General features: G+C 40.0%; 1 protein-coding gene and 1 long non-coding RNA gene across 4 annotated transcripts in view; one reads left to right on the top strand and one right to left on the bottom strand.

The window, feature by feature from the left end:
• Positions 1 to 23589, bottom strand: part of LRRFIP2 (LRR binding FLII interacting protein 2) — a 137861-nt gene that overhangs the window by 73038 nt on the left and 41234 nt on the right. Inside the window, exons 4-8 of one of the 3 annotated variants that reach the window (XM_077811068.1) lie at positions 21983 to 22033; positions 18016 to 18069; positions 17876 to 17920; positions 3115 to 3177; positions 1320 to 1394 (exon numbers count right to left, since the gene is read on the bottom strand). The exons of the other annotated variants lie outside the window; for them this stretch is intronic. Of the exons in view, the coding sequence (XP_077667194.1) occupies positions 1320 to 1394; positions 3115 to 3177; positions 17876 to 17920; positions 18016 to 18069; positions 21983 to 22033 (288 nt within the window). The remainder of the gene's footprint in view (positions 1 to 1319; positions 1395 to 3114; positions 3178 to 17875; positions 17921 to 18015; positions 18070 to 21982; positions 22034 to 23589) is intronic. 3 annotated transcript variants of the gene reach the window in all.
• On the top strand, positions 18033 to 22761 carry LOC144261469 (uncharacterized). The gene is made up of 3 exons (XR_013345288.1): positions 18033 to 18171; positions 21601 to 21697; positions 22648 to 22761. It is a non-coding gene; the product is annotated as an uncharacterized LOC144261469 (long non-coding RNA).

Here is a 23589-nt window from a genome sequence, read left to right as displayed (position 1 = left end):
CAGCCTGGGGCAGAGTGTTTGGGTACAGGAGGGGGTGCAAGGTGCAGGCTCCATCCGTGAGGCGCTTACCACAGGCGGCTCCCAGGGGGCAGCGCAGCAGCCCCACACTGCTCCTGGAAGCAGCTGGCTGCTGGCATGTCTCTGTGCGCACCTGGGGGACGGGAGACAGCGTGTCTCCGTACACTACCCATACCCACAAGTGCCACCTCTGCAGCTCCCATTGGCTGAGCTGGACGGACGGTGCTGGCAGCAGGGGCAGTGCAAGGAGCTGCCTCCCCCAAACAAGGGGCCGCAGAGACGTACCAGCAGCCAGCTGCTTCCAGGAGTGGCATGGGGCCACAGCATACATGGCGCCTGCCTGACCCCTGCTGCGCCGCTGGCCTTTTAGCAGCCAGGAGATCGCGATCGACTGGCAGAGGCACCACAATCGATGGGTTGGTGACCACTGAATTGTATATAACTATGGATCTATTTTTGTGGGACCTCGCTTAGCCAGAGGTCCTGGGCTGCAGCCCCTAAAGCTTCTGCATTAATCTGGCCCTGGCCGGAAGCAGTAAGAAAGAACTGAGAGGGGTCAGTGTGGTGCTGCCCTCAAATAGCTAAGGGGCCAGAGGGCAAAAGTTCCACCCCTACGGGTATTGCTAAGCAAAGTTCTCTGGCTTTGGTGAGTACATACTTGAGTGGAATTCACGTCTGCAACCACTCAAAGCAGCATAAGAAATGTCACATCTTGGGAAAGTCTGTTGAGCTAGTTACGAACTTGAGGACTAATGATTTTCCAAGATAAGGAAAGATGAGCAGAAAAGTTTTATTTTTAGTACCAATTTATATTTATAAAGCTGTAAAGAAGTTGGATCAAGTAAAATAGACTAATCATAATGGCTTAAGATAATAGAAAAGTTATTTAATTTAGGCACATTTCACAAATCAAAATAAATAATTATTTTACAGAAAACTGTAAAAATTGAACTTTTGGCCTTGCTTATTATTCTGAATGATTTCCCTAGTTTGCCTGGCCTAGTTAAAGATGGCCTTGAAAAGCATATAAGTAAACTTAAAACTCAATTTAAAATCAAACATATAGTAATAATTCATAACCTAAACCACTTAAAATGTATCTCAAAACATGCAGGAAACAAAACTGCTTCTATGTTATTTATCAACAGTGACAGAGAACAGTCTCTCAAATTCATCTGAGCAGCAATGTTAAAAATTAAGCAAGCATTTGGAGTCATGCTTATATTAGTTTTAATACTCCAGAATCTTAAGAGGAAAAAACCGTGCATAATAATTAAGCAGAAACCAAAGTACAGACAGACCCGAGTATGGTAGGTAGAGATTGGTTTGCTATGTCTAAGGCTGCTATAATTTCTTTGGTCATGGTAAAATCCACTCTGTAAAAAACAAAAAATTGTTCATAAAGTTATTGTGAACAAGAATTAAACCACAATAATGCCCAGACATTCCCAAACTTGTAAACAGACATTAAAAGTTATCCCTCATTTTTTTAGGCCAGGGCTCAAAATTGGTGCAATCTTCTGAAGGAAAAATGGCAGTTTCTTTAAAAAAAAAAAAAAGTACTCTTTAAAAAAATACGGAAAATGCTGACATTTTAAAAAACGCCTCATCCAGCCAAGAGAAGAAAATATGGGTTTGTTTTTTGCTCCATGCAAAACTAAGGAATGTCCCTGAAAAACCTGACAAGTAAATAATTATTACTTCAAAAACTTGACAACATCAAATAATAATAAATCAGAACACACTTATCCTTATTTGTTTAATCTGTTTCCATTAGATAATTTGTTGAATCAGAATTTGAAAGTAGAGAGAATTCGTAAGTATGTAACAGTCTGTATCTTCACTACATCTTCAAAACACCAGTGAAAATATTTAATAAACCAGGCACCAACCCGGCAAACACATAAGCATATGCTTAGCTTTACATATGCTTAACTTTACAACTGTGAATAGTCCCACCGATGCTCACTAGTGGAGTTAAACATGTGCTAAGTGTGTGCAGGATCGGGGCCTGACTATCTTTCTTATACCACTGTTCTCAGAGAAAAACACATTCAAAGCTTATTGACTACATTTCTGATCATCTACATTGTGGAATTTAGACCCCTACTTTCTTAACTATAAAAGTGTGTTTAAAGGGATCAAAAAGCACTGATCCATATTTCCATTGGAATCAGTGCAACTCAATGGGGAGTAAAGAACAATATATGCACATCCATTTTCCAGATTGGCTATATTTGTGTTCATGCACGCACAAAAGAGACAGCATGCAAGAACAAGTGTATTGGGATGTAGCAAATTGTGGTTCTTTGGCAAGAGTGGCATTTTTAAAAATGTGGCAAACTATACAGTGCTATGAAAATAAGAAAGTATTTCAGTAGTGAGAGAAAAGTATAGATTCAAGGTGGGATTTTTCCAAAGGTGGCCTAACTCTGTGCCCATTTAATCAATGACTCATTTATCAGGGCTGCGACCTTTTGAAAATACCATCCTAAATATATGTATTTTTTTAATTAAAGATTTCCTGTCAATATCTTATTTGTTTAAATTGAATAGTTGGACATTCTACAACCACTTTCTGGAGATCACGATAATCCGAACATCTTTTTCAACAAATTCACTGAAATGGTGTCAAATGTTTTTGGCAAACCTAACCTGCACAGCAGAATTTAAGATACTCATAACTGATAGAGTCAGGGGGGTAGATATGAAGTAAGTTTCTCTGTCCCCACAGAGCAAATTAAATGAAATCAAATGAAAAAGCTGAAAATAAATTTTCATCCACAGAAGTATTACTATTGCAAATATTTCCAAAAGCTTAGCAAAGACCTCTTTGTATAGGATTTAAATTCTGCTCCGAGTAGTACACACATAATTCTGCTGATACAATTGGAGTTGCAATTAATTCAGATTTGGTAAGGGCCAAATTCAAAGCAGAATTTGGCTCATACCATCACATAGGTCCCCTAGATTTCTTTTACTATAAACCAAGACATGAATAGCTCCAGTATAGTAAACATATATAGAATTTACTTGTAAAGAACCCTCTGTACTTATTTGGTATATTCATAACAAATATTGCATAAGAACACTAACCAACAGATCTTTATGGGAACTAGAAGACTTCTTTATACTGTGAGAGTCACTGTAAGCATGATTCTAGAAATAAAAATTTAGAAAGTCAACACTAATCAATAACAGCATCAACATCAGAGCATAATAAAAGAAGCAACATGCAATTCTTAACAAAACGCTTACCATTCTAGATGAGCACGGCCATAGAAAACACAGACCTACCTCGTAAGAGGAATGGGGATTGTGCCAAAATACCAGATGCAGGTTGCTCATATCACTAAACCCAAAAGAAGGGTCAGATGAGTGGGACTGCAACTTTACCTGTCTTGAGTTATCCAGTAAAGACAACCAGCGTTCAATATTCGCAGTAGTTCTCAAAAAAGTAAAATGTGCAAAATTGAAAAAATAAGCTTAAAAGATAAAAGTTTATGAAGTTTTTATTCCTTTCACCTACTTAATCTATTTCATGGTTTATTCAAAAAGTTTATGGGTGTTAATCATCACTGTTTAAGAAAATTTAGTTTCTGGTTTGTTTACAGGTTCATGTTAGTAACAAAAATGTTTGATTCCTGTCTCTGCTTAAAGGGATCTGCACAAACCCAGCTTAACTTACTTCCAAGCAGGAATGGTAAATGGGAATAATTTTTTAAATTTAGGGATCAGATACCCTGATCCCTGTGTTTGAGAATTTAAGCTTTTTTGCGGTTGTTGTATCTAGCCCTTATGATTTTGTGACCCAATGTAACAGGCACAAGCTTTTCTTTCTGCACTTACAGAGTCTGAACCAAGAGGCGTAAATTACTTACAGACCAAGTCTCAGACACAGTGCAAAATCTCAGCAGGCTCTGCAATGAGAAGCAGAAGAAATTCTTCCTGGACAGGTCTCTGAACTGGCTCCAGCCTAAAAGCTGATGTGGCCTCTGTAATGCTTGTGCTAAATGTGGCTGCGGGGTAGGTGGTGAGCCATTTAGATTGCATGTAGCAGATCAACTAGTCTCGGCCACAAATCCTTGCTGCACAATGGCAACCCCTGACAGGCAGGGCTCTGTCGTGTGTGAACCTCCTCTGTATTATCTGCCTCAGTAGTATTTGCCCCAACTGATATTGGAAGTGCCTTCCAGTCATCAGAACACCTCTCCTTCTGTGTACATTCTATGTATTTTTAAAGAAAAAAAAAAAAAAAAATTTCCCACCATTCCAAATACTACTTCTGTCTCACAGATATAAGCAACTTTGCGAGTCCTAGTGTAGATGAGCTGGCAGCTCACCCCACTATTTTAGGACCATGGCAGCAGCCAGTACGGGCGCAGGGTTGTGCCTAGGTAGAACAAGTTGCAAGATCAGGGCATTAGCAGTTATCATAAATTAGTATATTTTGATGCACAATAATAATATATTAGTTTTTGAAAATGTATGTTTCCTCAGTCTAATCTGTATGCCAAGTTAAATGTAGGTAATATTTTTAAATGGCAGAGATAAGTAGAAAAGACTTTAAAGGAACCCCATGCCAGTACCATGCTCTTCAGAACAGTAATTATAATGCTACTATAATATTACCTTAAAATAGAAATTTAACAATGAGTGACACATACAGATGGCTATTTAGATGTAAAATTCTATATTCTAAACACTTTATTTTTTGTCAGAAAAGTAGTTATATATGCACCCTTCCAAAATAGTTACATTTGTAATCATTTCCTAACTAAGAACACAGTAGGTAAGGTGTGAATTTAGTGATAATTTTTAAGAGCTCAATCATTCAAAATTAATGTGATCAGGTCTTTTGAAAGTAGCCATTATTCATATAAAGACATGCAAATTATCCACATACTGAGAGAGAATGTCTTGTAGATCTATCCTTCCCACCATCACGCTAAAGGTATGGTAAACCAACGGAGAAGAAAGAAGAATTTCAGAATGCCAAGACAACAGGAAATCAGGATAGAAAAAATAAAAATTTAAAAATGTTAATATCAATAAAGTAGTAGTCAAAAATTAAGAGGATTAAAAGAATCCCAGATTTACTGAGTACAAGTCAAAATTCACACTATGGAATATTATGCATCACAAACTGGCATTTTTGAGGGAAAATAGATTTTTTAAAATTAGAATGCCTATTTCATAGCACACTGCTAAAATTGTGCAAATTTCTGAAAAGCAGGGCTGTCGATTAATCGAAGTTAACTCGCGATTAACTCAAAAAAATTAATTGCAATTAAAAAAATAATCGATTAATTGCACTGTTAAACAATAGAATATCAATTGCAATTTATTAAATATTTTAGGATTTTTTCTACATTTTCAAATATATTTCTATTACAACACAGAATACAAAGTGTACAGTGCTCACTTTATATTATTACAAATATTTGCCCTGTAAAAACGATAAACAAAATAAATAGGATTTTTCAATTCACGTCATACAAGTACTGTAATGAAATCTCTTTATCGTGAAAGTGCAACTTACAAATGTAGATTTTTTTGTGTGTTACATAACTGCACTCAAAAAGAAAACAATACAAAAAACTTTAGCGCCTACAAGTCTACTCAGTCCTACTTCTTGTTCAGCCAATTGGTAAGACAAACAAGTTTGTTTACATTAATGGAAGATACTGCTGACCGCTTCTTATTTACATGGTCATCTACAAGTGAGAACAGGCATTCGCATGGCCCTTTTGTAGTCAGCATTGCAAGGTATTTATATGCCAATATGCTAAAGATTCATATGCCCCTTCATGCTTCAGCCACCATTCCAGAGGACATGCTTCTATGCTGATGATGCTCGTTAAAAAAAGTATGCATTAATTAAATTTGTTACTGAACTCCTTGGGGGAGAATTGTATGTTTCCTGTTCTGTTTCACACACATTCTGCTGTATATTTCATATTATAGCAGTCTCAGATGATGACCCAGCACACGTTCATTTTAAGAACACTTTCACTGCAGATTTGACAAAATGCAAAGACGGTACAATGTGAGATTTCTAAAGACAGATACAGCACTCGACCCAAGAATTAAGAATTTGAAGTGCCTTCCAAAATCTGAGAGGGACGAGGTGTGGAGCATGCTTTAAGAAGTCTTAGAAGAGCAACATCTGATGCAGAAACTACAGAACCCGAACCACCAAAAAGGAAAAGTAACCTTCTGCTGGTGGTATCTGACTCAGATGATGAAAACGAACATGTGTCAGTCCCCTTTGCTTTGGATCATTATCAAGCACAACCCGTTATAGGCATGGACGCATGTCTTCTGGAATGGTGGTTGAAGCATGAAGGGACATAGGAATCTTTAGTGCATCTGGCACATAAGTGTCTTGTGATGTTGGCTACAACAGTGCCATGCAAACGCCTGTTCCCACTTTCAGGTGACATTGTAAACAAGATGTGGGCAGCATTATCTACTGCAAATTGTAACCAAACTTCTTTATCTGAGCGATTGGCTGAGGTAGGACTGAGTGGACTTGTAGATTCTAAAGTTTTACATTGTTTTATTTTTGAATGCAGTTATTTTTTGTACATAACTCTACATTTGTAAGTTCAACTTTCATTATAAAAAGAGATTGCACTACAGTACTTGTATTAGGTGAATTGAAATATACTATTTCTTTTATTACCTATTAGCTATTACCAGCAGGAGAGTGAGTTTGTGTGTGTGGTTTTTGGAGGGGGGTGGGGGGGTGAGAAAACCTGGATTTGTGCTGGAAATGGCCCACCTTGATTATCATACACATTTTAAAGGGAGTGGTCACTTTGGATGGGCTATTACCAGCAGGAGAGTGAGTTTGTGTGTGGGGGGGGCGGAGGGTGAGAAAACCTGGATTTGTGCTGGAAATGGCCCAAATTGATGATCACTTTAGATAAGCTATTACCAGCAGGACAGTGGGGTGGGAAGAGGTATTGTTTCATGGTCTCTGTGTATATAATGTCTTCTGCAGTTTCCACAGTATGCATCCGATGAAGTGAGCTGTAGCTCACGAAAGCTCATGCTCAAATAAATTGGTTAGTCTCTAAGGTGCCACAAGTACTCCTTTTCTTTTTGTGAATACAGACTAACACGGCTGTTACTCTGAAACCTGTCACTATTTCTTTTGTTTTTTACAGTGAAAATATTGGTAATAAAAAACAAAGTGAGCACTGTACACTTTGTATTCTGTGTTGTAATTGAAATCAATATATTTGAAAATGTAGAAAACATCCAAAAATATTACATGGTGTTCTATTATTTAACAGTGCAATTATCACTTGACAGCCCTACTGAAAAGTGAGATGATTTGTGACAACAGTAAGCTAGCCCTACATGACCAGTTTTCATACTGCTTGAATATCAGAACTTTAAATATTTACACAAATTCTGTTACAATAGCTGTATGAGAATGCGGAAAAACTCTGGAAAATGACTCCATAAAAATAGTATTGTAGTTGTAGGGTTCCGTGCTTACTGTCTCGCAATACCAGACATCAGATTTGCTCAATTTACAGATACGATGATATTTTTTTTAAGTGTTAGTCCAGGGATGTGAAAGTAAATCTGTTCTTTCTGGGTTATACATTTTTCAAGATTCCGTAACTGTAACTTAGACTTGGTCTACACTATGAGTTTGTCGGATTTAGCAGCGTTAAATCTGAATTAACCCTGCACCCGTCCACGCAATGAAGCCATTTTTTCGACATAAAGGGCTCTTAAAACCAATTTCTGTACTCCTCCCCAACAAGGGGATTAGCGCTGAAATCAACATCGCCGTTTCGAATTAGGGTTAGTGTGGACACAATTTGAAGGTTTGGCCTCCGGGAGCTATCCCACAGTGCACCTTTGTGACCACTCTGGACAGCACTCTGAACTCGGATGCACTGGCCACGTGTACAGGAAAAGCCCTGGGAACTTTTGAATCTCATTTCCTGTTTGGCTAGGCGAGCTCAGCAGCACAGGTGACCATGCAGTCCCAGAATCGAAAAAGAGCTCCAGCATGGACCGAACGGGAGGTGCTGGATCTGATCGCTGTATGGGGAGAGGAATCCGTGCTATCAGAACTGCGTTCCAAAAGACGAAATGCCAAAACATTTCAAAAAAATCTCCGAGGTCATGAGGGACAGAGGCTACATCAGGGACACAACACAGTGCCGCGTAAAACTTAAGGAGCTCAGACAAGCGTACCAGAAAACCAAAGAATCAAACGGACGCTCTGGGACAGAGCCCCAGACATGCCGCTTCTATGCTGAGCTGCATGCAATTTTAGGGGGGGCCGCCACCACTACCCCACCGCTGTCCTTGGACTCCGAGGATGGGATACTCTCCGCCATGGCTGAGGATTTTGCAGATGGGGAAGATGAGGAGGACGACAAGGAGCTTGGGGAGAGCACACAGCACACCGTTCTCCCCAACAACCAGGATCTTTTTATCACCCTGACTGAAATACCCTCCCAAACCAATGATGCCAGAGAAGGGACCTCTTGTGAGTGTACCTTTTTTAGGTATAATACATGTTACAAAGCAAGCGTTTAATGATTAAGTAGCCCTCAGGACTTGGGATGCATTCATGGCCAGTACTGCTACTGGAAAAGTCTATTAACGCGTCTGGGGATGGAGCAGAAATCCTCCAAGGACATCTCCATGAAGCTCTCCTGGAGGTACTCTAAAAGCCTTTGCAGAAGGTTCCTGGGGAGAGCAGCCTTATTCTGTCCTCCATAGTAGGACACTTTATCACGCCATGCTAATAGCAAGTAATCTGGAATCATTGAATGACAAAGCCTGACAGCGTATGGTCCTGGTGCTTGCTGGCATTCAAGCAACATCCGTTCTTTATCTCTGTGTTATCCTCAGGAAAGTGATATCGTTCGTGGTAATCTGGTTGAAATAGGTGAATTTAATTAAGGGGACATTCAGAGGTGCCCGTTCCTACTGGGCTGTTTGCCTGTGGCTGAAAAGAAATCCTCCCTGCAGTTAGACACACGGTGGGAGGGGAGGCCTCTGGCGTGGAGCTGTTCACGTTTGGCTAGCAGGGATCTTCCCTGATACCAGCCAGGGGGGAGGGGAAAAGCGATCATCCCAGATAATTGGATGCGGGGAGGGGGTTAGTTTGTTTTCTGCTGCTGCACGTTAACAGGAAAACTGCAGCAGTAAATGGCCAACTCAACGGGCTTTACTTGGTATGGGAAAGGAGGGGACTGCTGTTATGAAGGCTGCAGAAGCCAAAAGACCTTACTTACAAAAGGCTTACCATGGCCGCCTGTGAGCTGAATTCTGTTGCCTGGGCCTGTGTGTGTGCTCTCTAACACCAAAGCCGCAGGCACTCAATACAAGATGCAAAATGCAACCTTGTACCAAAATCACATATGCTATGTAACGTGAATAATGGTGTTCACCGTGAAAGAGTATAGCCATTGTTCTGTAAAATGTATCTTTTTAAATACTTCACTCCCTTTTTTCTTCCAGCAGCTGCAAATGTTTCAAGCCTCCCTCCTCCGTCCCAGAGGCTCTCTCAGATAAGGCGGTGAAAAAAACACATGCGCGATGAAATGATCTCTGAGCTCATGCAGTTGTCCAGCACTGACAGAGCTGTGTGGAGGGACACAACAGCAGAGTACCGGACGGTGGCTGATGAACGCGAAGAGAGGTGGCGGCAGGAAGGTCAGAGGAGGCATGAGGAAACGCTGGGAATACTGCGGGATCAAACGGACATGCTCTGATGTCTGGTGGAGGTTCATGAACAGCAGCAGGATCACAGACTGCTGCTGCAGTCCCTGCTTAACCGCCCTCCCTCCTCACCCAGACGCCCAAGAACGCAGGGTGGGAGGCTCCGGGCACCCAACCACTCCACTCTAGTGGACAGCCCAAGCAACAGAAGGCTGGCATTCAACAAGTTTTAAAGTGGCCTTTTCCTTCCCCCCATCCTCCTCCCACACCCCAGCCGGGCTAACTTGTGAGTTATGTCCCTATTTTTATGATCAATTTATAAAGAATACATGTTTTTTAAATGATAGTGACTTTATTTCCTTTGCAAGCAAGCTGTGATCGAAGGCGGGAGGGCGGGTGGCTTACAGGGAATTAGAGTCAACCAAGCGGGAGGGTTTTCATCAAGGAGAAACAAACAGAAGTGTCACACAGTACCCTGGCCAGTCATGAAACTGGTTTTCAAAGCTTCTCTGATGCGTACCGCGCCCTCCTGTGCTCTTCTAACTGCCCTGGTGTCTGGCTACGCATATTCAGCGACCAGGCGATTTACATCAACCTCCCAACCCCGCCATAAACGTCTCCCCCTTACTCTCACAGAGATTGTGGAGCACACAACAAGCAGCAATAACAATGGGAATATTGGTTTCGTGAGGTCTGAGCGAGTTAGTAAACTGCGCCAGCGACCCTTTAAACATCCAAATGCACACACTACCACCATTCTGCACTTGTTCAGCTTATAGTTGAACAGCTCCTGACTACTGTCCAGGCTGCCTGTGTACAGCTTCATGAGCCAGGGCATTAAGGAGTAGGCTGGGTCCCCAAGGATAACTATAGGCATTTCAACATCCCCAACGGTTATTTTAGGGTCTGGGAAGTAAATCCCTTCCTGCAGCCGTTTAAACAGACCAGAGTTCCTGAAGACGCGAGCGTCATGAATCTGTCCCGGCCATCCCACGTTGATGTTGGTGAAACGTCCCTTGTGATCCACCTGTGCTTGCAGCACCATTGAAAAGTACCCCTTGCGGTTTATGTACTGGCTGCCCTGGTGGTCCGGTCTCAAGATAGGGATATGCGTTCCGTCTATAGCCCCACCACAGTTAGGGAATCCCATTGCAGCAAAGCCATCCACTATGACCTGCACATTTCCCAGAGTCACTACCTTTGATAGCAGCAGCTGAGTGATTGTGCTGGCTACTTGCATCACAGCAACCCTCACAGGAGATTTGCCCACTCCAAATTGATTCCCAACTGGCCGATAGCTGTCTGGCGTTGCAAGCTTCCACAGGGCTATTGCCACTCGCTTGTGAACTGTGAGGGCTGCTCTCATCTTGGTATTCTTGCACTTCAGGGCAGGGAAAGCAAGTCACAAAGTTCCATGAAAGTGCCCTTACGCATGCGAAAGTTTCGCAGCCACTGGGAATCGTCCAAGACCTGCAACACTATGCGGTCCCACCACTCTGTGCCTGTTTCCCGGGCCCAGAATTGGTGTTCCATGGCATGAGCCTGCCCCATTAACAACATGTTCTCCAAATTACAGGGGAACGCGGTTTTAGAGAAAAGTGTGTTCATGCCCTCATCACCGCGCTGCCGTCGCCTCCTTGCCTGGTTTTTCAGGTGCTGGTTCTGCATACACTGCATGATAATGCGTGAGGTGTTTACAATCGTCATAACTGCTATGGTGAGCTGAACGGGCTCCATGCTTGCTGTGCTATGGCATCTGCTCCTGCTCGGGAAATCCAGTGAAAAGGGTGCGAAATGATTGTTTGCCGTTGCTCTGGCAGAGGGAGGGGCGACTGCCAACATGGCTTACAGGGTTGGCTTGCAGGGAATTAAAATCAACAAAGGGGGTGGCTTTGCGAGAAACAGAATGGCTCCCTCAAGGATAGAACTCAAAACCTCAAGGATAGAACTCAAAACTGGGTTTAGCAGGCTGTTAATTTCACAGAGGGAGGGAGGAGAAAATGAATACAAAACAAATCTGGTCTATTTTTGTTTTGATCCATTTCATCTATCTTTATACATCTTGCTGGCAGCAGACTGTGCAGTACGACCGCTAGCCATCGTCATCTCCTGGGTGCTCGGCAGAAGATGGTGCAGTATGACTGCTGACCATCGTCTTCTGCTGGCTGCAGATTAAAAGACAGTACACTGCCGGTAGGACTGAACCGCCATGAGACAAAATTTAAAAGGAAAATGACCTGGCTGAGTCACTCCCATGTTTGCCCAGGCGCCCCGACCTCATCAAGGTCGGTTAAAAGAGCACCCTGGACTACGTCGACGATGGCTACCAGTCATACTGCACTGTCTGCTGCCAAAAGGCAATAAACTGTTGCTGTGTAGCAATGCAGTACTGCATCTGCCAACACGCAGGAGACATACGGTGACGGTTAGCTGAGCGGGCTCCATGCTTGCCATGGTATGGCGTCTGCACAGGTAACTCAAGAAAAAAGGCGGAAAACGATTGTCTGCTCTTGCTTTCATGGAGGGGGGGATGGAAGGAGGGCCTGACGATATGTACCCAGAGCCACCAGCGACAATGTTTTAGCTCCATTAGGCACCGGGATTTCTACCCAGAATTCAAATGGGCGGCGGAGACTGCAGGAACTGTGGGATAGCTACCCACAGTGCAATGCTCCGGAAGTCGACGGTTGCCTCGGTACTGTGGACACACTCCGGCGACTACATTCACTTAGAGCATCTGTGTGGGGGGGGACACAATCGACTGTATAAAAACGCTTTCTACAAAGCCGACTTCTATAAATTCGACCTAATTTCATAGTGTAGACAAGGCCTTAGTTAACCAATCTGTTGGTGATGCATAAGCCACAAAAGCATCCAGGTCCCCTCTTCTATTGATATTGGCTTTGCAATGCTGTCAGAATAAAATTTTATTCTTGCTAGTGAAGCAAGCAGATACAGATTTTTAGTACTCATAGGAAGCAGATCTGTTGAGAATGCTGGTGTTATTTCAGTGTCACTTTTCTGACTGTAACAGGAAAGAAAAGAAAATGGAAACTGGTTTCAGAATCTTTCTATACCCTATTAATGCTACAACTGAAGCCAAAACTGGTAGGTTTTTTTTTTTATTAAGACATTTATGCTGTTAAAAGGAGACTTATAAGGATAACCTCTTTGTTGTTAATTTGATTCTCTGAATATTTGTTTTCCCACTCAGATCTGGTTTACTTTTTAACCTGCACCATTTTAACTAAAAAAGGGTTATTTTAAATGCAACACATGGAGATAGGTCAGACTGAAGAGTGCTGTTGCCATCAAAACCCCATATATAGGATCATAATTAAGGCTAGGATTTAATCACGGGTATTTTTAGTAAAAGTCATGGACAGGTCGGGGCAAGAAACAAACAAAAAAAATCACTGCCGGTGACCGTTTTTATGGGGACAGTCCCATTTTTTGGGACTTTATCTTATATAGGCGCCTATTACCCTCCACCCCTGTCCCGTTTTTTCACAATTGCTATCTGGTCAACCTACTGTGACCTGTCCATGACTTATATCATAAATATCCATGATTGAATGTTGGAATGGGTGCAGGCAGAGGAGGTGGGGGGCATGTGGCACCAGCCGCTTGGAAGGGTAGAGTCCCAGGGGCTTGCTGCTGCTCCAGCTGCCATCATGGGGGAAGCCCCAGGGGGCAAGCCGCTGCTCCAGCCGCCCCAGGACCACTGCTGGGAGCTGCCTAGCTGCATCGGGTCCCATCGGCCCCAGGACTGCTGTGCAGGCAGTCCCGGGGCCAGCCGCATCAGCCCTTGCTTGGGCAGTCCTCGGAGCCAGCTACCCGGGGCTGCCAGAGCAGCGGCCCATGCAGCTGGCCCCAAGGCCAATGCCACTCCAGCAGCGGCTGGTGTGGCTGGCTGCGGGGCCGCCCGAGCGGCTGACTGCAAAGCCACTGCAGCAGCAGCCGGTGTGGCTGTCCCCAGGGCTGCCTGAGCAGCTGTCCTCGGGGCTAGCTGCTTGGACGGACCAGGGCTCAGCCACACTAGCTGCTGCAGAAGTCACAGAAAGTCACGGAATCCATCACTACCGCGATCTCTGACGCACACAGAACCCTAATAATAATTCATTAACAATTCAACAACTTCAGAAAACATTAAAATCTGCATATAAATAATACAGATCAAATTGTCTAAGCTAGAATAATAGTTATCCTTTATTTTCTTATTTCAGTCCAGATCATGGGACTAAAAGTACAGTATCTACCCCAAAAAAAGATATGGCTGGAGCAATCTACAAATTGAAGCTTGAAGCTGTCTCCTGCCAAAAGCTGAGCAGAGAATCTACATTTAATTTAACGCAGAGGTTTTCAAGATTTCTCATCTCAACACATTTCTCTTATTTGAGGAACTGGAAGACTACCTCTTCCCACAACACTGTTCCCACCTTGGTTTGCTCAGCCAAAACAAAATTTTAGCCACAGATTTCTTAGAGCCTTCAAATACATTTTTGCTGGAAGAAAGCTGTATTATACAAGTAATAACATACTTCAGTATGCATCCGATGAAGTGAGCTGTAGCTCACGAAAGCTCATGTTCAAATAAACTGGTTAGTCTCTAAGGTGCCACAAGTACTCCTTTTCTTTATACTTCAGTAACTTTGTTTTCTATTAAAATAATGTGTGCAGTATTTTATTACTATTTCTGATCAGTAGGCAAACAAAATGTTATATTACATGAACACAGCCAAATATGCTCATTTCCAGGTTACACACCACAAGATCTCTCCTTCTGGAGGTGCTTGTTCTGCTGCTATGAGACCCACTGACATCCAAAGATGAACTCGTAGGAATGAAATTGTAGAAGATTATGAATTTCAAATATATAAACAGTAAACAAATTCAAAATAAAAAACTGCTTTCAGCATAGAGATATATATAAATCTGTACTCAATGCATGGCAAGCAGTGTAATAAAGCTAATTTTATGCACTAGGAATGACAGTATAACTTAAGAGCGAGTTGTGTGGTCACCACTGACAAGTACTATGGATGACCATCTCATGTGCTATTTCTAACGATGCTAGTTTGTGCTTTCTTTAATTGAGTTTTATTTCTTAAAGAATGAGAAACAACATGTCTGCTTTCAGCAAATTGTTTTCTCTTTGGAAAAGATGAAGAAAGGCTAATGTTTATCTACCAAATTAGTTTCTCTAGTTTCTGGTGTGGGTAGGCGCATTTATTAATGCTTTTTACCATGGAATACATTCCTATACACTTTTCAAAAAAAGTAATAATAAGACCTGCATACATATTATACGTGCACGTTTTATCTTTTATATTAATTTAAGATCTAGCACTTCTGTTTTCTCATTAAGTACCTCAATTTCTTTGCTTCACTTATAATCTATAAATTCAGTTTTACGGCAATTTCATTCAAAAAAGTCCGTGACATTTTATACCATAAGGTAAGTTATTCCACACCAGATATTAACTTTAAAACATGATCAGACATTTAAAGGTAACTAACATTCTCTATGGTTTTGAATGTACAATATGCCATTATTCATCTAATTTAGGGCACAATTTAGCAAAGCACTTAAATAGCATGGTAGCCCTAGACCCATGAGCCCAAGTATGTAGAGCCAGGCTCTGAGACTCGCTGCCATTGGCTGTGTAGACTACATGGGCACTATCATAATATAAATAATAAATGCAACTAAGACTTGTTCTTATTTTCTGACTTTTGGTAGCTAGTCATCTTCTAGCTTTTAATGACCACAACAAGATTTAAGTTTGTATTCCAAAAAGAAGGGTCAGAGATGGTCTGCTTTAGAGAAAAGCATATTGAATATTAACCTCAAAACTGAAGTGTTGTTTCCATTAACTGAGGAATGAAGCTTGACTATTCTTAAGCCTGGAAGGGATTAGATTTTTATCGGTACATGTCACTAAACACTTATTTCAATGCATATACACAAATAGACAAAAATATTTCCATCAATATTAATAAAAATTTAATGATAGGCAAAGTAAGAAAAATGCTGCTTGGGAACTTATTAGATTTTGATTTAGGGATATTTATTTTGTATATTTTGACACGTGATATTGGGTATTTGAGTTTTAATAGTTAGAAACCTTTAGTTTTTAAGTCTCAACATCTACTGTCGTTAAATAATTATTGTCTGACCTCCCCCAATACTCTGACCCACTCCCATAATTTCCTGCAACTGTGAAAATTAAAATAAAATACAAAATATGGTTAAAACGCATAAGTATGCAAGTGTGAACACTGAAATGGATAAAACTAGAAAAACAGTTTTAAAATAGTTATCTATTGAAATTATGAAAAGTAAAAATCAAATTCTGCCAAGCATCTTTTGTACAGAATTTCTGTAATTACATTTACACACACACACACACGTAGAGATAGATAGATAGATGGAAAACAGGCGTATCAAAGTATATTGCAGCAATACTTTATCAAATGTTTGACTAAAATCCATTTACCACAGAGCACACAGTTATCACTTTCTCATTAGTAAACTTTTAGTCATTTTTGAAAAACGTCAACTTTCTTGGACAAGATCTGTTCTTTGTAAACTCACATTGACAATTTCTTATGTTCCAGTTCTGTCCACACAGTAAGTTGCTTTAAAAAAAAAGTTTCCTGAGATTGAAGTTAACCATTAGTCTGTAATTAGCCATTTCACTCCCTTAATATTGACATTACAATGTTCCTCTTTCAGTTTTCTAGAACTCTTCTCTCTTATGGAGTGATGGAAACAGAAAAGCAAATAAATAAATTATTTAATGTTACTACTGAGGTGAATCATACTTAAGGATCTTCACAGTATTACTAGAAATAAGAAAAGCTCAACATTTATTTACTTTAAGATACAAAATGCTCTGGTGGAGAACTGATTTTCAGCTCTAAACATTGCCCCTGTCCTGCTTTTGTCTGAGCTTGGGAGGGGGGAAGTCTATCATAAGACTGGGAGGGTGCAGGGGGAGGATGGTCAAGGAAAGGGAAACAGATTGAAGGAAAGGAGCTGTAGATGTTGGTGAACTGCCACACTCACACCATCATTACAAAATTGTACTCTATGGGGATGAAGCCAGTGAACAGAGAGCTTGCAAGTCTCTTTGGGTGGGCTGCTGCTAAAACGGAATAATGAAGTAACTTAAGAATGCATATTCTCAACTTCTGCAAGAGTGGAAAAAACAGAACATAGGAATCACACAGATCTCTCTCTTAAGTATGAAAGAAAAGCCACCATAGGAAAGGAGGAGAGAGAAATGCAAGAGTAAAGAAGTAGATTTGAACGGTAAGAAGTGAGTAGAGATAGAAGAGAGGGAAGCAACTCTTAGGGTAGAGGAAGAGAAGGTGAGAGGGAAGTGGAAGGGAAATGAAAGGGAAACAATGAACAAGAAAGGAAGAGGGGGGGAACTGGGAGAAAAAGAAGGTAGAAAAACAGCAAAGAGAAGAGAAAATTTGGGAAGGAAGAGGCGAGGGAACAAGGAGAAACATTTTTAGATCCACTTTTCTTTCAAGAGCACTACCAAACTAAACAAAGCATTCTAAGCAATTATCAAGAGCCAGCTTCCAATCTGACCTCAGTGCACAGGTGATGAGTCCTAGCAGCTACAGACAGCTTGAAATATCTTAATGTGCAGGTAACATGCATGTACATGACTATGCAATCTTATCATTCTCAGCACTTGTTTGGTAGAAGAACAAGTGACGCAAGTACAATGACTTGACCTAAGTTTTAAATACAGTCTATTTAAAGTTGTACTGTACATGTACTAACACTATGTGATTTTTTTTTTTTTTTTAAGTTTGCTTCCAATGGAAGTAAAATTATTCCATGTAATCAAAATCTGAACTGCTTATGTTTTAGGGCTTATTTCCAAACTCACATAAAGTTAATTATTTTAAGCAACTAAATTATAGTACAAACAAATAAGAGTTTAGGGGGAAAAAAATCAAGGTATCTCATAGTACAAACACCATGAGATTTTAAAGATTTATTAAGAGATTCAGATAAACTGATATAAAATACAATTAAAATGTTGACGTGAACACACTGCCCCATTTATATTGATTAAAACAGATAAGTTGCATGTAGTATCAAAGTTCACACAAACTATGTACTAACCCTATGACTGCCAATATTTCGAGCACACACCAAGTCATCCGCTCCCTGATAACAAAAATGAAAGCAAAATGAAGTTAAATGTTTGTTTGTTAAAGTAAGGCCTAGCAGGGAGAAGGGAGAGTTTATAGATTAGCACAAACCAGATAGGAACGATGACTAGAACGGAGAGAATACCTGGCCCTCTCTGAATCTTCCTGAGAAAGAAGAAATGTAGAAAGTTATTTAATGAAAAAAAAAAGATGAACAAAATAAAAGTAAGCAAACAGAAGAGCATGCAGTACTTATTTTGCACACAGGTAAGTGTTTGGGAAATCAACTGAAGCAAGTGAATGCATTCACATCAGATGAACATTGCTTTCATTTCATTTTGACTCGAAGGCAGGTGTCTACCACACTATGTTGTTAAGAAAATGCAGCTGAGGTGACGTATTATTTAATTAAAAGTAAAAAATGGACAATCTTTTGCTGGTTGGGCAGAAAAAAAATGATATATCTAGAACAAATGTAGAAGAATCTCATTAAAGACTAAAAACGAAAGAAACCCAAGAATTATACTCCAGAGAAGTTTGTCAAAACAAGAATCTGAAAGTTGATTCCAAAGTTACTTTAGCCCAGATAAAGATACCTCTGTCCCACTGTCACCAAGATTAACTTTGTGCTAGGGGTAGCAACCAAAATTAAAGTGTGATTATACCCTGTAAGCTATACATTTTTCATTTGGGAGCTCCTGATCCTTTAATTCCCCTGGCCTTGCCTGACTTTTGGAGAAGTCTGCAGCTGAGATACCCCAAGATACTTTCTTCAATTGAAGGATTGGGGAGGGTTTACTATAACCTAGAAATAAGGGAAGCTTTGTGGGAAAACTGGGAACAAAAATAGAGGGGAAAAAACTATTGTTTTAATTGCCAGAAGCATCTTAAACATAAAAAATATTTAGTTACAGGGAATAAATACACTACGAAATTCTGTCTCAATTTAAACCATTCAATATAAACTTCACATTCGAACTGGACCCACTTGTAAAAAATAGAAGTTCTTCCAAAAAAAATTGTTGTCCTCCCCAGTCTTCCACCTCTCAAAAGGTCACAAAGTGCTAGCAGTCAGACCTCACCTATCAACAGGGTAAAGAAAGGGTCCACTGCAGCAACACCTTTTAGACTGTACATAGAGGTGATATTAGTTTGGGACTTAGGGTCCCTCAGTCATACTACACTTTTAGCCAAGTTTTCAACCACTTTCAACCACGTGGTTGACTCCAAAAATGATCTGTGCCCACATTCAAAATGGATAATACATAATAAGTAACCTTTGTGGCTAAAAGTGGCCTGCCCTTGGAAGCAGCCAAGATTGGCAAATGGTTGCATTCCTTAAGGATTCACAACACTTATTGTGGTGTATACAGAAAACTCCCCCAACTATGCCTGTGCAACTGTTGACTAACATTCCTTTTCCTGGAGCACTGCAGTAATATATTCCAGAGTGCATTAACCCACATGTTCTTGGGCATTGTGTGGCAATTTTTACCTCTATATAACCCATCACAAAAGGCTATCCTGCCTACATAACCAAGAAATGTCAAGCAACTGTAAAGCAGTCAGCACTCTCAATCACAGGACTTAGTGAACACTGCAGTGTCTACTGCAGGCAGATTGTTGAAGCTGGTGATCATTTCTGCTAGTTACCATAAATGATTATCCATTTTTAAAGGGTAGGTGTTTAGGATGTATGCTTCGTCTAACAGCCTGGCTTATGATCGAAAGCAAGGAAGGCATTTAGGCAGATCTGAATTCTACTTAAAGGCAACAGAAAGTTAAGCAGATGGCTAAGAATTGAAGGGAGAATGAAATCCACGCAAACGCCTGTCAATGCAGAGACCAAAAAAAAAAAAAAAAAAATCAAGACACTGAAGGTCCTGTATCACTGGGCAAGAGACACCAACCAGGTGTCCAGCAACCAACTAACAACCTGATCCTCCTTTGAGGGACTAGACTAGGGGTTCTCAAACTGGGGGTACCGACCCCCAGTTTGTCGCAAGTTTATTACATGGGGGGGTCATGAGCTGTCAGCCTCCACCCCAGACCCAGCTTTGCCTCCAGCATTTATAACGGTGTTAAATATATTTAAAAGTGTTTTTAATTTATAGGGGGTGGGGGGGTCGCACTCAGAGGCTTGCTATGTGAAAGGGGTGACCAGTACAAAAGCTTGAGAACCACTGGACTAGACCAAATTCTCAGGATAAGGCAGGCCATCACACAGTGGAACAAAAATGGAAATCTACACACTCACCCTAGCGTGAGACCGGAGATGACAAAGAGTTGGTATGGCATCACAAGTACACTGTTGGTGTTTAAGGCTATGTCATCACTGCAGTTAACTTTGATTATCCACACTTGAGCTAGGTTAACTAGAGAGGCATTAACTCAAGTGAGAGGCCACACTGCAAAACAACACTTGAGCTGCACAGAGTGATTGTATGAGCAGTTGGTGAGGTGTGCTAACTCTAAATGAAGTCTTATACCCCTGGATAGGCTAGGCAACTCTCATTAACAGCAGCACCACACTCAATTTAAGGATTTGTGTGTGTAGAGATGGGGTTGCACTGGAGTTATACCTCAAGTTAACTCTCCAGTGAAGTCAAACCCTAACAAATAAATTGAACAATAATGAATAATAAGCACTTGGACCCTGAGATAACTGCTTTTTAAATAAACAGTTTGTGGAGGAATTGACAAGATAAAAGTAAAAGTAAAATTAAGTAGGCTGATTCAGTTGCAATTTCAGCAGGCTATGAAGTCAGTGTGATGTTTAGTTTGTAAATCAACTTTGGAATTACAATGCATAGAAGCCAAATGATATGGTTACAATATGCCAACAATCAAATAGAGCAAATCCCTAGCTACAAAATTGTTTGACCTTTGGAAGCTAATCAAAGTTTTAAAAAAATATTTCTTCTGACTTGATAAAGGTAACTTCCTTTTCCTCCCCAAAACCCATCCCATGCATTATTTCAGTATTAAGCATGTAACAAACTGGGGGGGGGGGGGAGGAATCAACATGGCATTTGGAGAAGTATGTTTTGAACATTAATAGGATAGCAATTTTTATTAATAGGTTACAATCAATCCAAAAATAAAAAACAATGTTCATGCTCTTAGACCTTTACGTTCCGCAGGGTTTTTTTTTTTTCTTATTCTAGAGAAATATATTAAAAAGTTAAACGCCTGAACACGTTTCAGTTTTCCTTGTTAAATGGATTAAATGCAATTTGGAGTGTTTAAAAAAAATTCATTCCTTCTAACTATAGGCTCAATTTGTAAGGGTTAGCATAAAAATGTGAAGATTTAATCCTCTGAAAACTAGAAGACATTTCTATAGAATTGACTTCTCTATAGAATCATATCTGAATTTTGCTTTTAGAAAAGCAAAGATAGGCCTACAAATTTGTGAAAACAGCTCTCTAATTATACAGCTGAATAAACGTAAACAGACTGAGGGGCACTGTGCTCTAATTTCAACTCTGTTATCTCCATGCCATCCCATGTAGAGGAACCAATCTTGCATTTGTTTTCACCCCAAAGTTCCGCTGGAATCAACTGGAAGTTTGGAATCCAGAATGCAAGAGTAAGCTGCCACTGCCTGCCCCCGCCTCATATTTTTAAAGACGAAAAGAAAAGTTGGAGGTTATAGTATATCAATTTTAAACTGACTTTTTGTTTTGTTTAAAGAAAGTATTAGCCACTGAAAGATAGCCTGGATCATCTGTGGAAGACAACACCTGCCAGTCTAATCAAAGAAGAATATAGAATAAGGCAGGCTGTGGAAGTAAGTTAACATAGAAACATTTACAATTTTAAAAATAAGCCTTTGCCAACATTAAGCTACTTTAATTCCATTCTGAATGCAAACTCACTGTGAAAGAGAAAATGGCACACTTCCAATGTTTTTTGCCTCTGTACCATGTCCTATATGTGACCTTATGTAATGATTTTTTCCCCCCCATCAGTCATAAAATGTGTTCACACTTTGCAAACCATTAGTAATTTATTCCCTCCAAGTCTATGTTAATTCTGCAAGCGTAAACATGCACAACAGGCAGTCCTGGCCTACCATCCACTTTTGGATACGTCCCCATTTTCTATCATATGAGCGATGAGAAAGCTACAAAATGTTTAAAAAAAATTAATACAGAACAGGCATCATAGAGATTACATCATCTTGTACAATTTACAATTCACAGTCGCATGTAATTGTCCACAGAATATCAGATCTGTAAATTTATTTTAGGTAACACAATTAGAATAATTAAAGCCAAATATTAAAAAAGTTCATTAAGACATTCTGCCTTGATTTCTAATTCACTCCATACCATCACACCAAATTGTCAAATTCTCACAACACTATGGAAGAATTTAAGAGAGACTGCCATTTTTTAATTCATATTTCAAGTGAATGTCATTTTTATTATTATAAATGCAAGAATATCAGAATAGTCTACAGAACTGGCTCGTGTGTTTATTGTTTAACAGAGAGGGAGGGATGAAATCCTGGTTTCGTGCAGTCAAAGGGAAAACTCCAATTCACTTCACTAGGGCCAAGAGGCATACTATCCCACAAGTATGCTAAGTGAAAAGACTATTTCACCACAGTCTATGTATCAGTTTTAATTAATGTTCCCATGATACCCATTAAGGTTTTTCATCCTAAACATGGAGTCCTGTTAAAAAAAACTTTTCAATTAACTGTTTATCTTATGTCCAAATGCTCTTGTACAGATTACTCAGACGAGTACCATGGTTGCAGATTTGTTCTTTTCATGTTTAACAGAACACCGTCAACTTGGAAAAAAATTCAGACAGAAGTGTGACTTATTTTTACAGGTAACCACCAGGATTATTATAAATAAGATTAGAGAAAAAAATATTTTCTCTGCTATTTCAGTTTGTTTACTTTGAGCAATTGACAGCATTTTCGGTACAATCTCTCAGATACCCCTGCTTACCTAGTGGGTTTTCCACAGCAACAGTAGAGACAGAAAACATCTTAAAAACGTAAAACAACATGAACTGTCAGCTGACACAGGGGTAGGTTTGGTATTTTAAATTATTTTTAATTCATTTTATAAAACTGTCTGGATTTCAAATTAAAGATGTTCCTTTAATTAAAGCATTAAAATAGCCTTCTTGTCTACTCAAAATTAGTTATATGGGCACTGGCTTTTGCGCTATGTACTGTTTACTGAAAATAAATTATAAAGTTAAAAGGACAACAGTCCATTTTCAAATCAAAACATTTAGGTGAGTCTACGTCTTTGAGCAGTTTTGATTTTAAGCAATTAATTTATTGCATTTGTTAAAGTTATATTATATAAAACTGCTGTTTATTACAAAAACATTCCAACGACTGGAGTCCCAGGCCAAATTAGAAAAGACATAAGCTGTAGCTCACGAAAGCTCATGCTCAAATAAATTGGTTAGTCTCTAAGGTGCCACAAGTACTCCTTTTCTTTTTGCGAATACAGACTAACACGGCTGTTACTCTGAAACCTGTCAATAAGTTTCAAAAGGTATTTTTGTAGTCGTATGGTAAGCAGAAGTGTTACAGTCATATTTAAATAGCTGATGCCCTTTTTGATTTAGTGTCCTTTGTTATTAATGAAGTTTAAAATTAACATTTTAATATGACTATGTACATGCAGTGCACGCATGTGCAGAGAT

Source organism: Eretmochelys imbricata, chromosome 2, assembly GCF_965152235.1.
Source record: "Eretmochelys imbricata isolate rEreImb1 chromosome 2, rEreImb1.hap1, whole genome shotgun sequence".
NCBI lineage: Eukaryota > Metazoa > Chordata > Testudines > Cheloniidae > Eretmochelys > Eretmochelys imbricata.
This window is presented reverse-complemented; position numbering and strand designations above follow the sequence as displayed.